The sequence below is a fragment of the Tupaia chinensis genome, unplaced genomic scaffold, assembly GCF_000334495.1.
Source record: "Tupaia chinensis unplaced genomic scaffold, TupChi_1.0 Scaffold000096_1, whole genome shotgun sequence".
In the NCBI taxonomy this organism is placed as follows: Eukaryota; Metazoa; Chordata; class Mammalia; order Scandentia; family Tupaiidae; genus Tupaia; species Tupaia belangeri.
The window spans coordinates 2,267,306-2,281,273 of record NW_006159558.1 but is presented as its reverse complement, the minus strand read 5'-3'; the positions used below and the strand labels follow the sequence as shown (position 1 = coordinate 2,281,273).

Sequence of the window (13,968 nt, the reverse complement as noted above, 5' to 3'; positions counted from 1 at the left end):
GCTGAGCACCTAATTTACATGGGAAAGCGTGGACCAAGAGATGAGAATCTCTGCTCTCCTCCTTTCCAGCTCGTTCTGCAGGCCTCCCTCAGATCAAATGCGCGACCTTTTCAGGGAGCTCTTGAGTTGTCTCTTAGACTTTAGTTGTAGTGTTTAATGTCTAGATTTTTTTTTTTTTACATTTATTTATTTGGGTCTGGCTTCAAGGCCTGGTGATTGAAGCAGCTGGATCCCCTCTGCCTGACTGCATAGTTCGAGTCCCAGACCCAGAGGCTTGAGAAACACACTGGACGCTTACGCATGTGTGCCCAAAACCGCAGAAAGGAGGAGAGATGGAGAAGGGACTGCACCGTGACCGTGCCCCACTGAAGTGCTTTCTCACTTTCCCTGTCTCTCTCTGTAGACAGCGCATCTTCCCTCTAGGGGAAAAAAAAAGATTTATGTTTATTTATTTCTTCTATGAAAGAGAGAGATACAGATGCACCCCCCCCACACACACACGCGCGCGCGCGCACACTACCCAGCAAGGTCTGGGTGTGCGGCAGTGCAACCCCACTCAGCCCCAGCCAGGCCTGGCTCATGGGCAGAGGTCTTCTTCTGTCCAGCCAGTGCCTCTGACTTTGTTCACTTGTCCCCTCTGGTTTCTGTGGGAGTCACTACATTTGAGACCAGGGACGGCAGCAGCACAGGCATGTCGGTCCTGTTTGTCAGGAGGCAAACTCTGCTTTAGGATCAGTGCCAGCCCTGGGCCTAGGCCACCTTAGCTGCTGGGGGTGCCAGAGAAGTGGGGGATGGGGGCGCAGTGGTCAGATCAGACCAGCGAGTCCCACCCAGAGTGCTGCTGCTCCGAGGGACATTTGGCTACAACTGGAGGCGGTTTCAGTTGTTACAACCTTTGGGACGCTACAGGCATCTAGAGGGTAGAGCACAGAGACAGTGGTAAATCCTGTGATGCCCAGAACAGCCCCACGACAAAAAGTCTGACCCAAAACATCAGCAATGCCGAGATTGAGGGATCCTGGATGGGCCAAGTTGCATGACTTGGAGCCAGAACTGCTGCCCGAGATAATGTGGGGGGCTGGGTGCGAGGCAGCACGTGGGCCCGTGGGCATGTGCACACTTGTCTACACAGTAAGAAGGAAGGTTGAGTGGGAGGTGAGGATGCCAGTGGGCTCCCAGGAAAGATGATGCAGTGGCAGTTCGGAAGTTCTCTGCGGTCTCTGAAAGATGTTCGTATGGAATGTTCATCAGTCTTCTCTTCCAGAGCTTACTTCCCATGGCCAGGCCATTCATAGCACTTTGAATAGTCAGTCAGTCTGTCTGTCTGTCTGTCTTCTTTGTAAATTTGCCACAGGGTGTGTGCATTCACTGGAGAGAGACAGAGAGGAGGAAAGTGAGAAAGCACCCTCCTATGGAGAAGGGTCACGCCACAAACCCTTCTCCATTTCTCCCTCCTTTCAGGATTTCGGGAACGCACACGTGTGTGCTCCGTGTGTTTCTCAAGCCGCCTGATCCAGAACTCAAGCTGCACAGTTGCCCACGTGGGATCCAATGCCTTAACCACCATAGCACACGTTGGCCTGACGGCAGTTTCTTGAGGAGGTGGGCCCCTCCTTTAGAGCACGATTCGTCCAGGCTGCACGGCAGCGAGTGGCCTGTGTTCATTAGTGTTGATGTTTTCCGAGGATGTTTTGCAAAGGTAGGAGAACAGCAGGAACGGGAGTGGAAACCGGACAGCTGTTCCTTTAGTTTCCCATTAGCATTTGAAAAATGTCTCTTTCAAGCAGTGTTCATTAAGATTTTAATTCTGCAGTTTGTTCCTTTTTTAAGTGACATGCAATTAATTAAGGTTTAATGTGTCATCTATTTTTTGCAGTGACATTTTTACTGCCCCCTTTTCATTTCAGTCAGTTTATAAATTGTGCTCCAGCTAATGAGTTCCATGCCGATTTCCAGTTCCAAATAATTACCCCTCTTCTCAGATGGCAATTCTTTAAAGTGTCACAGACTGAAGACCTTTCCTAGGCCAGCTCATGTGAGCCGGGCCCTTCTGAGCCACAGGGCCACAGTAGAATGGCGGGGCAGGGGCGCGGCGGGGCCCCCTCCTCTCAGTTGAGCTCTGCGTGTCAGACACCTGGGGCCGTGTGGGCAGAAGGGAAGCAGCCTCTGCCAGGTGCCCTCCAGGGAGCTCGCAGACTAGATAATTGCCCTAGTTCTCCACATCGCTTTGCCGTGGAAGTACGACTGATGGCGCTTGGAATCCTAGATGGTTTTTAGCTTTATTGTGGGGCTGAGGCACGACCACGGTGAGCTGAAAAGCAATTGCATTAATACTATAGCACCAAGTTGCAATTTACACAGATTTCTCCCAGGTGAGCTGAAGTTTAACTTGGCACTACTCGGGGAGCAGTGGGTGGTATGAGGAGATTTACTAAGCAAGTGACTGGGGGTAGATCATCCAGGCTTTCCAGAGCAACGGGACCAGTAGGATGTATGTATAACAAGATGGTTTCAGGAACTGGCCTGAGAGATTGCGGGACGTCTACAGTCTGCAGGGCAGGCCTGCGGGCTGGGAAGGCAGGCAGGAGTTGGTGCTGCTGGGTTGGAATTTCCTCTCCTGGAAACCTCAGCCTTTCCTCTTCAGTCCATCCACGGGTTAGATGAGGCCCACCCACATTATGGAGATATTCTGTGTGACGGGAAGGTCAGCAGCTACAGAGTGCCTTCATGGCGACATGGGGATTGGCATCTGATTAATTCACTGGGTCCTCTCCCTTAGTTGATGCAAAACGAAAACCAGCCATTCGACCTGCCCCGCGGGGTGGGAAGGACGTTGGGCTGAGGCCAGGAGACCCATGGCGGACACCTGATTTTTGTTACCAGCTGTGACTGCCATTTATTTTGTAATGGCCCTTTGTTAAATGCCTGTAATCCCAGCAATTTGGGAGGCTGAGGCAGGGGGATTGAGACACTGCCTGAAAAAAATAAAAAATAAAAAAGCGTGCCGCGAGCCCACGAGGACTAGATGTGCTGAGACAGAAACGAGTCCAGGCCGGCCTGTGCTGGAGAAGCCTGCTGTCTGGTAGCTGCAGCAGACCCGTGAACAGGGCGTAGGGAGCGAAGCACCGTGTCCCACAGCAGAGGGCCACAGCAGCCCTCAAAGGCAGGTGTCAGAGAGACGGGCACCTCGTACTGTGCAGGTGACTTTACTACTGGCATTTTTAAAGCATTAAAAACGTCTAGTTGGAAGGCCATGGGCTACTATGTCATTAAAAAAAGATTAGGCCAGGAGATGATGCAGAGATCAGGGCAGCTGGACCTCACGGGGCTGACTGAGGGGTTTGATTCCTAGACCCAGTGGCTTGAAAATTATGCTGGGTGTGTGTGTGTGTGTGTGTGTGTGTGTGTGTGTTGGGGGAGGGGTGCTTTGTTAAATGCCTGTAATCCCAGCAATTTGGGAGGCTGAGGCAGGGGGATTGAGACACTGCCTGAAAAAAATAAAAAATAAAAAAGCGTGCCGCGAGCCCACGAGGACTAGATGTGCTGAGACAGAAACGAGTCCAGGCCGGCCTGTGCTGGAGAAGCCTGCTGTCTGGTAGCTGCAGCAGACCCGTGAACAGGGCGTAGGGAGCGAAGCACCGTGTCCCACAGCAGAGGGCCACAGCAGCCCTCAAAGGCAGGTGTCAGAGAGACGGGCACCTCGTACTGTGCAGGTGACTTTACTACTGGCATTTTTAAAGCATTAAAAACGTCTAGTTGGAAGGCCATGGGCTACTATGTCATTAAAAAAAGATTAGGCCAGGAGATGATGCAGAGATCAGGGCAGCTGGACCTCACGGGGCTGACTGAGGGGTTTGATTCCTAGACCCAGTGGCTTGAAAATTATGCTGGGTGTGTGTGTGTGTGTGTGTGTGTGTGTGTGTGTTGGGGGAGGGGTGCCCAAAATCCTGAGAGGAGACTGGAGAAGATATTGCAGCATTGCCATGCCTTCGGAGGGTGATTTCTCACTTTCTCTCTCTGTCTCTGTGTCTCCAGCAAACACATGCGCTCTATAGCAAACTTATTATAAAAATTGTGATTCTGATCCAGCCTAGGGGTGCAGTGAGTGGCTGCTGGACTGCAGGGATGGAAGCCACACACCAGCCTCAGGTTCAGATCCCGGGGGCGGGGTTGAGTGGAGGCTTGAAAACATGAAGGGCACATGCAGGCACCCTGGGTCCTGGGGAGCTAGAGAGCTGGGAAAGGGGATTGCAATGCAAGACCGGGTGGAGGGCTCTCTCTCTCATGTACATACTCTATCATAATAAAAAGTTCTGTGACTTAGGTGCTAAATTCAGGGTTTTTGTTTTGTTTTGTTTTTAAATCTTGCCAGAGGATTCATGCACTTTCTAGAGAGAGAGACAAGAGAGCCAGAGAGTGGGAGAGAAAACAGCCTTTCCCCAGGGGCACTGCAATCCCTCCTTGCTCCATCCTGTAGGGATTTGGGGCATGCAGGCACATGCACCTGGCATGCTTTTCGTGCTGCAGGGGTGGCGATTGGAATTGTGAGGTCAGTCAAGGGATCCACTGCCCTAACCACCAGGCCATGGGACAGTACCAGGAGGGTTTTCCTTCAGAGTGGTGGATTGTGTGGCCAAGGGCGAGGTAGGTGAGCAGAGGCAGGGTTGGGACAAGCTCAGGGGTCAGGCTTGCCTGAACAGTGCAGTGGGACAAGCTCTCGCTCAGTGACCCACTCCCGTTCTCCGTTTTGCAGGGGCCGATATCCACGCCAGGGACTCCCGCCGTGGGTTGTCACCCCAGGAGTGGGCCGCCTTCACGGGTCGGCTGGAGGCGGTCCGCATCATGCAGAGGCTGCTGGAGCGACCCTGCCCGGAGCAGTTCGGGGACAAGTACAAACTGGAGCTGCCGTCCGTGGCCGAGGCAGTCCCGAAGCCTGCAGGCTCCAGGAACTGCTTGCAGCGGCTCACGGAGTGTGTGCGCTCTGCGCTGACCCCGCGTTCCCTGGGCCAGGGCCCGGAGGATGGAGGCGCTCTGGACCTCATGGTCAGGATGACCACCAGCCTCTACAGCCCCGCTGTGGCCGTCATCTGCCAGACCGTGTGCCCGGAGAACCCCCCTTGCGTGGGGAAAAGGCGCCTGGCGGTGCAGGAGATCCTTGCGGCTCAGGAGGACCAGGACACCGATGCCCAGGAAGGGGGCAAGGGAGAAGGCGCTGAGCAGCGGTTCCGGACCTTCCAGGTATCCCAGGGCTCTGAAGAGGGCCTGCCGTCTGCCCCGCTGCCGGGGGCCCAGGCGCCCGCCCGCACCTCCTGGAAGACCAGCCTGCTGCCGCTCCCGCTGCCTTTCCTCCGGCGGAGCAGCGTGCGGCCCGGCGTGGTCATCCCCAGGGTCCGCGTCAGCAAGGCGCCGGCGCCCACCTTCCAGCCGGAGCGGGCGTCCAGGAAGGGCAGCACCAAGGACAGCACCCACCTGCAGATCCCCAAGTGGAGGTACAAGGAGGCCAAGGAGGAGAAGAGGAAGGCGGAGGAGGCGGAGAGGAAGCGCCAGGCAGAGGCGCAGAAGGAAAAGCGGCCGCCGCGCTGGAAGAAACGGACGTGAAGGGGCAGGTGGCGCAGGGCAGGTGCCCGGCCAGTGCCCGGCCAGTGCCCGGCCAGGGCGGCTGCGCGTTCACTGAGCCCAGCTGGGTGGCGGCGCCGCCGCGCGGACCAGGACGCACCTGCCCGGGGCCCTGTGCGCCCGGCTTTGCAGTCGCGCTGGGCGATCTTCTGTCCGGGAATCCAGAAAGCATTTCTGTGTTGTGTGCTCGGGCTGGGAGCTGGGGACACCACAAATTTATTTGCCTAAAACCAGTTCCTTAGTGATCAGTACACCTGGTGACAGTTCACCTGAAGTCTTCCTTTAGAGAACCTCAATTAAGTTTTTAGACCAATTTATCAAAGGGCGTTTTCTGTGCAGTTTTGTATTTTTAGTTATTATTTACCAAATTTGCAGCATTTTCTGAGTGATGGGGCTCTTTGTATTTCAGGCAGTTTTCATACATTCGTCTGAAGACCCTTTGTTTAAATACGGTTTCTAGCAATAAATCTTAGTGATACCTGCAGGAGTTCACTGCGAGCTCTGAGACTCGGCCAGTTCGCTGCTTTGGTTTTCGCCTTCCCAGCCCCTGGCAGGTGCACTGCCTGTTCTTGCTGGTTCAGCTCGCGGCGCCTGGTGTGTATTTCTGCCTGAGGAAGGCATGCTGGCTTTTATGGCCAGATGCTCAGGGACACTGAGGGGTCAGGTGCCACTGTACCTTCTTTTTACATCTCTTGCCCAGTTGTAACAATAACCACTCTATTGTCCAGTTATGAAACGGTGCGGGCAGAGACATGTCTTTATTGCTAGAACTAAACTCATTTTAAGCAACGGACTTTGGATAAAGGGAGGGACTGGATACAAAAGGTTTAACCAATTAAAAATAGAGGCGAGTGGAAAAAAGCCATCATTTAATAAAATGGAGGCACGCTTAAATGATTGCAAGAAATGCAAAGTTAAGTCGTATATGCTCTTAGATACATTGGGCCCAGGTGTCCTTAAAATGTAAAAAAAAATAAAAAAATAAAAAAAGATGCAGAAAGAGTAAGGCACCCGAACGCACGGGTACGCACGGCTGCGTGGGAAGGCTGACTCATGACTGCAGACTAGCGTGGACTGTTAAGCAAACTTGTTTTAGGCAAATTCTCCTGGAGTGCCCTGAGCCGCCCCTGTCCCCAGCCTCCATCCCAAAGATTCCCCTGTGTGGACAGAATGTTCCTTTTCCCTTTGATGATGTCCTTGGTGTTTGGCTCATCCTCATGTGGACTTTGTAGGATTCCCAAGATGTGGGGGCTTTGGTGGGACACATATGTGTTTTGCCTTGGGCCCCAAAGCTGTCAGTGGGAGTTTTGTGTCCACGCTTTTATCTCCAAAGCAGTGAGAAATTCTAATGAATCCCTGGCCATCTGGATTATGGAATATCTGTCATATATGCACTTTATTTAAGGATTTAATTTAAATACCTAGAAGCTGTAGATTTGGAGCCTCTTCATATAGCCCTTGGTATGTTGTGTTATGTGCCTGCCCGTGTCATGCTGGGGTTGGGAGTGGCACTGGCGGTCCCCCCCCCCCACTCGGCACTGTGGGCTTCCAGCAGTCAGGATCTCACACTTACCTCTCCGAGATCTCATTAGCCAGGCTGTGCCCAGGCGAGTGGGAGGTTGGCGTGACGACCAGGTGGGACATCAGATGGGAGCGAGTGCCTCTGTACTCCGAGAGGCGCCAAGATGATCACACCACGGTCTGGGCCCTTTCTGAGAACTGCTGATTTTAGCTGGTGCGGGTCACCCTCACAGCCTAGGAGTTGGGATTGGCCATGTCCCCTTGGAGGAGAAAAGAGCTGTGACCAGCCCTGGCTGTCTTCGGAGGCCATCTTTTTTCTGTCCCTGGCATTGTAGCACCTTCTTGCTGTGTGCACGTAATTCATGCCATCCGCACACTTGGCACTGGGCCACCCTCGTCTCTTGTAAGCATGGACTCGGGCAGTGCCAAATGGTCTTTGATCCACAGTTCTTGGCGCGGGCCGCCACGAGAACCCCTGGCAGCTTTCATGACTTCAGCCTCTGCCCCTCCTGGAGGTTCTCACAACTAGGGAGCTGTGCCCTAGAACCCTTCTACAGCCGCCAGGTGGCCTCGTGAGCCAGCGTCGAGAACTGCAGTCGTAGCACACAGGGATTGGGGGCGGCCTTCATTGCCCATCCAGTGGCTCTTCCCGGATGCCCATCCTGAGCTCCCCCAAAGGGCTCACCTTGTCAGAACGTCTCGTTGTTGTAACAGCCAGTGTTAGGCCCCCTCTGCTTGCACACTTGCCATCAGGCCTTCAGTGGATTGTCAAGTATTCCTGCCCGCTGTCACTGTGGGAGATCTGCAGTGGGGCAGTATGGAGCCCCCACTGCCACCCTGAGCTTTCTCTGCCTCTCTGTGCGTGTCTGTCTTGGCTGGCCCTCTACCTCACCACACGTAATCTCAGAATCTGCAGTTAAGCTTGGAACATCAGGGGCGTTAGCATGATGGCAGGAAGCCTGGCTGTTTCTTCCCATCCCAGTGGTCTGGCAGCAGTGGGCGAGTGGGCCCTTCCCCTGCATCTTCCCCTGCAAGCACACAGGCCAGGCTAGGGCCAGCTCTTGGTGTCTGCAAAACCGCTCTGGACATGCCCACATTTTAAAGAAGGCTGCCCAGGCAGCAAGTGTGGCCAGGCCAGGGGCTCCTCTGGCAGATCTGAAGGTGAGCCTCGCCCTGCCCTGCTGAGCAGAGGCTCTGTCCACCGGCCGGCACGTGCAGTGTGAGGGACTTGTAGACTCGCAGAGGCGCTTGGGCGTGGAGGGTGGATGCAGCTCTTCTGGGGGCTTCGGTGTGGGCCTAGAGAAGCATTCGGCTGCGAGAACCCATGAGACCCAGGTGTAGGGAGGGTCCAGAATGGGGTGGGAACTCTCACCAGTCCCTCTGCAAACCTGCGTGACAGCTAGGGCCTGCTTTCATGAGCCTTTGCGTTTGGTCTTGGGGGTCTGGGCAGTCTCGGCTGCTCATGACGAGCTGGCCCAGCCTTTTCCTCTTAGCCTTGTGTGGGCAGCCGCCAGTGGGGGCTTTTCCTCCTGTGTTCTCTTTCTCCTTGGAGGGGGCTGCCCACTCCAAAGTGGGGAGTGCGAGATCGAGGGCAGGGTGTCAGGAGCAGTCCAGATGCTTCTGAGGGTGGCCGTGGTGTTGTTCCTCTCTCAGGCTGGTGAGGTTGTGGGAGCAGGCGGAAGACCTGAGTGAGCCCACCCCTATTCCCGCACTTGTCTGGCGGCAGCAAGGGGAGGAGAAGGGGGGGCTGACCTCTGCTTCTCCCTGGGAAGAGCCCATCCTCAGGAAGAGGAGGACAGAGAGGAAGGAGAGACAGGGGAGGCTTCGTCCTGGCTGTCCTCTCTGCCCAGCTCCTTGGTTCTCTGGGGTCCTGCCACCAGCCCGTTCAGGCTGGTCTGGGATCTGAACCCATTACTGAATTCACCTCTTCTGGGTAAAGGATTTGTCAGGGAAGAATGGCTGCTTGGTCCCCAAGGTGGAGGGTCGCACCCCTGTGTCCCTGACAGTTCAGTCTGCTGTCCAGTGAGGACGTTTTACTCCTGAGTAGTTTATTGGCTTTGCCCAGGTACATTTACTCACTTACTTACACCCCCGTGTCATTCACGGAGGGGGATGGGCAGGGCCCCCTTCTCCTGTGTAGGCGGCCACCACTGTGTTCCCTCCAGCCTTGTCCCCACATCGTCCCTGGCCACCCCCTCTGCCTCCCCTCGTTTTCCTCTGTTGCCTTTACTTCCTTTTCCGATCTCTCCTGTTTGGGGTAATCCCACCATCCTCGGCGCCACCTCCCCTGAGGGCTAAAAAGGGAAGCAAAGCAAGGGCCTCTCGAAAGGCAAGAGGACATTCCTGCCAAGTGGTCATCTCCTGATGGCCCGATCCCCAGGGGGGACTGAAGGGCCGTGGCCTCTCAGCCCTGCCCCGTCCCCCTACACACACACACGCACACACGCACCTTGTTTCTGGAAGGAGCCCTGGGTCGCCCTCCCGACTGGTGGCAGCTCAGGCCCTGCTTCCCGGGGTGCTCAGGTGTCAGTGCCAGCCCTGGCGTGTATTAACTGTACATAGTGAAGTTCCCGTTGACAGGTACCTTCTCAGGGATTTATACATAAATAGAGCTAGGGGGACGTGGGAGTCTGCTTGAATCCTGTTTGGTGTTTGCACATGTTATGATTCAGCTGAACAGGAGGGGCGATTTAGAGCCGGGGCTGACGCTGCTGACTGGGGCGGGTGAGCTGCCTGGGCCTGCCCCTGGGGGAGACCCCGCTGTTGGTGAGTGGGGACTCCGGCAGCTGAAAGGCCTTGCGGGGGTGTGAAGTCGTAGTGATCTGAGCACCCACCATGGCTGTGAACCCTGTGCTGAGACCCCCATCCCTGAAGCAGGGGCCATTGGTGGAGTGCAGTCCAGTCCGATGTGGAGAACGTGGACAGGACGATGGCGTGTGGCCTGCTGACGTGATTAGAGCTCCTCTGTCAGCTGCACTGGGCTTGCAGGAAGGAGCAGGCTGCTGGGGCCCCCTGCATGGGCCCTGGCTGTGCACGAGGCCTCCCTCAAGGAGCAGGGTCCTGACGCTAGGGACCTTTCACCTGGGCAGCTCCTCCCGGCCACCTGCTCAGGAAAGTGACTGTCAGAACCGCAGTATCATCGTCTTCTGAGATGGACGCTTGGAGCAGCTGGAAAGGAGACTTGTGGGTGCAGAAGGCCGGGCCAGACTACCCCCTGCCCCCTTCCCTGCTGGGGCAGTGGTCTCTACTGCACAGATGAGGCTATTGTGCTGACACAGAAGCCGGCGGGGGCTGGGGAGACACATCTGTAATGGATGCAGAGCTATTTCCAGGTGTGGGGAAGAATTGCACCGTCATGAAGAAATGCGTGCCACCGAGGAAGCCCAGGAGCCCGACCGAGGAGTGGGTGCCGTGGGCCTGCAGCCTGCCGTGCAGCTGGAGTCCCTGCTGCCCACGCTGCTGAGAGGAGACAGACTTCTCTGCCTGTTTTTGGTGTCTGAGTCTGCCCTGCAACCGAGCCGCACCCCCGATGTGACGCTTCCTCCCCCAGCACCCCGAGATCAGCTGGCTCATCCCCCATCCCGGCACCATGTGGTCACTCCCCTCCGCGGCAGTCAGCTGGCGGGCGCTGAGTGTACTCCTAGGCAAATTCTCTGAACAGTGCTTTCTCTTTGACAGTATTTAGGGCAGTGGCACTTGTCACATGCTTCCCAGTGTTTGCTCAGGACCCTTGTCCTCCCATGCAGGTAACTGCAGAGTCTGGAATCCACCCTTGCACCCCTGTGGGCTCCATCACCCTCAGCCTTCTAAGGGGAGGGAGAGCAGAATATTTATCACGGAGGAGCCTTGAAACACAGCCAGGGCATGCTGCGACAGCTCCTGGGCTGGCTGGGCTGGGGAGGTTGCTGCCCTGGTGTGGCGGGCGAGACCCTGAGTGCAGAGAACTGGAACTGCCGCCCGTCTCAGGCCTCTGGATGCATTTAGAACTTGTTTTATGAAACTGTGTAGTTTCTCATTCCTGTGCCCTGGAATTCACACGTTTCTTCATTAACATTTTAAGTAAGTGGGAAAACAATTCCTCTCTGGAGGTGTTTTTTTTTTTTTTTTTGAAAAGAACAGGAAAACCCAAAACACTACCTGGGTCGATGGCACTAATTTTTAACTACTCAGTGGAATGCCAAGTCTGTGTTCCTGATGCCCTTCCTGGGACCCACCTCAAACGAGACTTCTGGAGGAAGCCTGGCTGCTAGACAGCAGGTCATGCCTATGGCAGCATACCGTAGGGTGTGAGTGTGTGTGCCAGTGCATTCACACACACACACACACACACACACACGTGTGAGCTGACGGGAGACCGGCCTTGTTCTTGCACGGACTGATGCTGTGACCTTGCTGTGCTCCCACAGGGAACATCCACGTGACCTGTTTCAATGGTGCAGGATCACACGGCCAGGGACCCCCAGGAGCACTCCATGTGGGACGCGCAGCTGGGCTAGGGTTGTCACAATCCTTGGCATTTTATAGCGAAATGCTGCCGACTAAGGAGGTTCGCAGAGAACCTCTTTGGCCGGCTCGGGGTCACCTCTCTGCCTTTGCTGTATGTTGTCTGCACAAAGGGCCCAGCTCCCCGAGGAGTAGATCTCCACCGGGGGTCTGGCGCAGTGTGGAGGCCAAATCCCCTGCCATTTGGCACCAGGCATATCCATGAGAATCAGTTTACTGGATGGGGCTCTGGGATTTCCTAAGTTGGCCTGAGGATCAGGCGCGTGGATCACCGTTTGTTTGGTTTGGTTTGGGAGACAGGGTCTCACCGTGGTGATGCTTGAAACTGTGGTCTCCCTGCCTTAGCCTCCGGAGCAGCTGGGGTTGCAGGTGCGCCGTCACGCTCAGCTGGACTTGGCGTGGAGGGAAACTGCAGCGCTCTGTCTCAGCGACGTCCCGCTGCTGTTTCAGAAAGCGTGGAGGGAAGGCACCATCCCAGATGGGGCTGTGCTGATCTTACTCTTATTATGGAGTTTTGGAGATAGTAAGGGGATGCCTTAATGCCAGCGTTTGAGAAGTTCCAGAAGCTGTGCAAGGAGGGACGCCCTTGGTGGAGAGTTTCAGGGCGTTTGTGCTAGGAAACCTGGGTACAACCCGGGAGCCCGCAGGTGTCCTTAGGAATCCGAGTCATGTCCCCATTCGGGTGAGCAGTCAGAGCTGATCTGACTGGAATTCCCTCACAGTCTTCTTGCGGTTCCCGGGGTCTGTGACTTTAATAAAGGGGTGCTGGAGAGGGGGCAGACTCTGCAGAGGGCGGGTTCCCCTCACGTGATCTCAGCATACGCTCCGTTTTCTGAATGTAAAGCTATTTTTATTGTCATTTCTAAAAATCTACTCAGTTTCTGGAATTGTAAAGACGTTGCATATGGATGTAATTGTATAAATCTCATAGTGTTTTATTTTGAGGTGAGAGTTTTGTTACAGTTTATAAAAGATATTTTCCTATGTAGACCTCAGGGCTATTTCGGACCTCCAAATAAATGTGACTCCCAAAAGCTTCAAGTCTGGATATTTATAAAGTTAATAATCTTTAACTTAAATACAATGTGATAGTATTCAGCAGAAAGGATGTGTTTTTCCCTTTCAGCTTCTAGCAAACTCTGTGTCTAATGTTTAAAGAGTATAGAAAAAGATATGGTAATGTAACCATGTGGGGGAATTGGGGCTGAAATATTTAAAAAAAAAAACACTTGCAAAATAAACATATTCTTATGGTACAAAAGTGTGATATTTGAATAAAGTTTGTATAAATTAGAAAATGATACGAGGTCTACCAGTATTATCCTCTCACTTCTCTTAGTTGAAATACATGTGTACTTTCTTATTTTGACCCTCTTTCACTTTAGTTTTTAAACTTTGTGATTTCCTTGTAAGCCCTTCCTCGTTTTTACAATGATGTCTTTCTTTTCTTTTTTTTAGAGAGAGATTTTTGCTATAGGGCACGTGTGCTTGCTATAGAGACAAACAGAGAGAACTAGAGAGACAAAAAGTGAGAAGTCATCGTCCGGGGTGGATGGCCACACCAGTCTCTTCTCCTCCATTCTCCTCCCAGGATCTTGGCACGCATGCATACCTGGCGTGAGCTTTAAGCCACCAGGTCTGGGACTTGAACCCTGGTTGATTATATGGGAGTCCAGCGACATAACCATTATGCCATCTGCTGGTCCCTCAATGATGTCTTTCTGACCTGCCTCTTCGTATACCCGTTGGCAAGTGGCATCCTTCAGGGCTGTTGTGGTGTATTCAGGTACATACGTAGAAACGAAAATCCAGTCTGGTTTCGGTGTGTATTCTCATACCTACATGTACGCTATATGTGGTGGTGTTCCATTTCTTTACTTAAAATATGTCCTTGGGAAGCTTTATAAGTAACTTTATAATCAGGTTTTAAAAAAAGATTTATTGATTTAATTTATTATTATTATTATTATTTAATTTGACTGGCGAAAGACAGAGAAAGTGAGAAAGCAAGTTGTCAGGTCCGAGACCTGAACACGTGGGAGTCCAGCACCTTTACTGCCATGCCACCTGCTGGCCTCAAAATCAGGTTTTCTTTTCTTTCTTTTTTTTCCTCCCATCTTTTTAATGACTGAAACATAAAACATCTAAAACCGCAGCTTCTGGAAGACCCACTTGTTCTTGCCTGTCTTGTACCTCTCTTTGAACTTGACCCTTGCCTCCCACCGGGCCTTGCGTGTAAGAGCAGGGTCTCTGAAGACGTCCTTGTTGACCACAGTTTTGTCCAAGGGAATACACGGAGTACCCTGTGGGCATGAGGTGACTGCACAA

At 53.7% G+C, this 13,968-nt stretch overlaps 1 protein-coding gene across 1 annotated transcript in view; it reads left to right on the top strand.

Annotated features, from left to right (window-relative positions):
- Positions 1 to 11,245, top strand: part of ANKRD33B (ankyrin repeat domain 33B) — a 54,483-nt gene extending 43,238 nt beyond the window's left edge. Inside the window, exon 4 of the mRNA XM_027769888.1 lies at positions 4,754 to 11,245. Coding sequence (XP_027625689.1) covers positions 4,754 to 5,598 — 845 coding nt within the window. The 3' untranslated portion in view covers positions 5,599 to 11,245. The remainder of the gene's footprint in view (positions 1 to 4,753) is intronic.
- Positions 11,246 to 13,968: the final 2,723 nt, after the last annotated feature.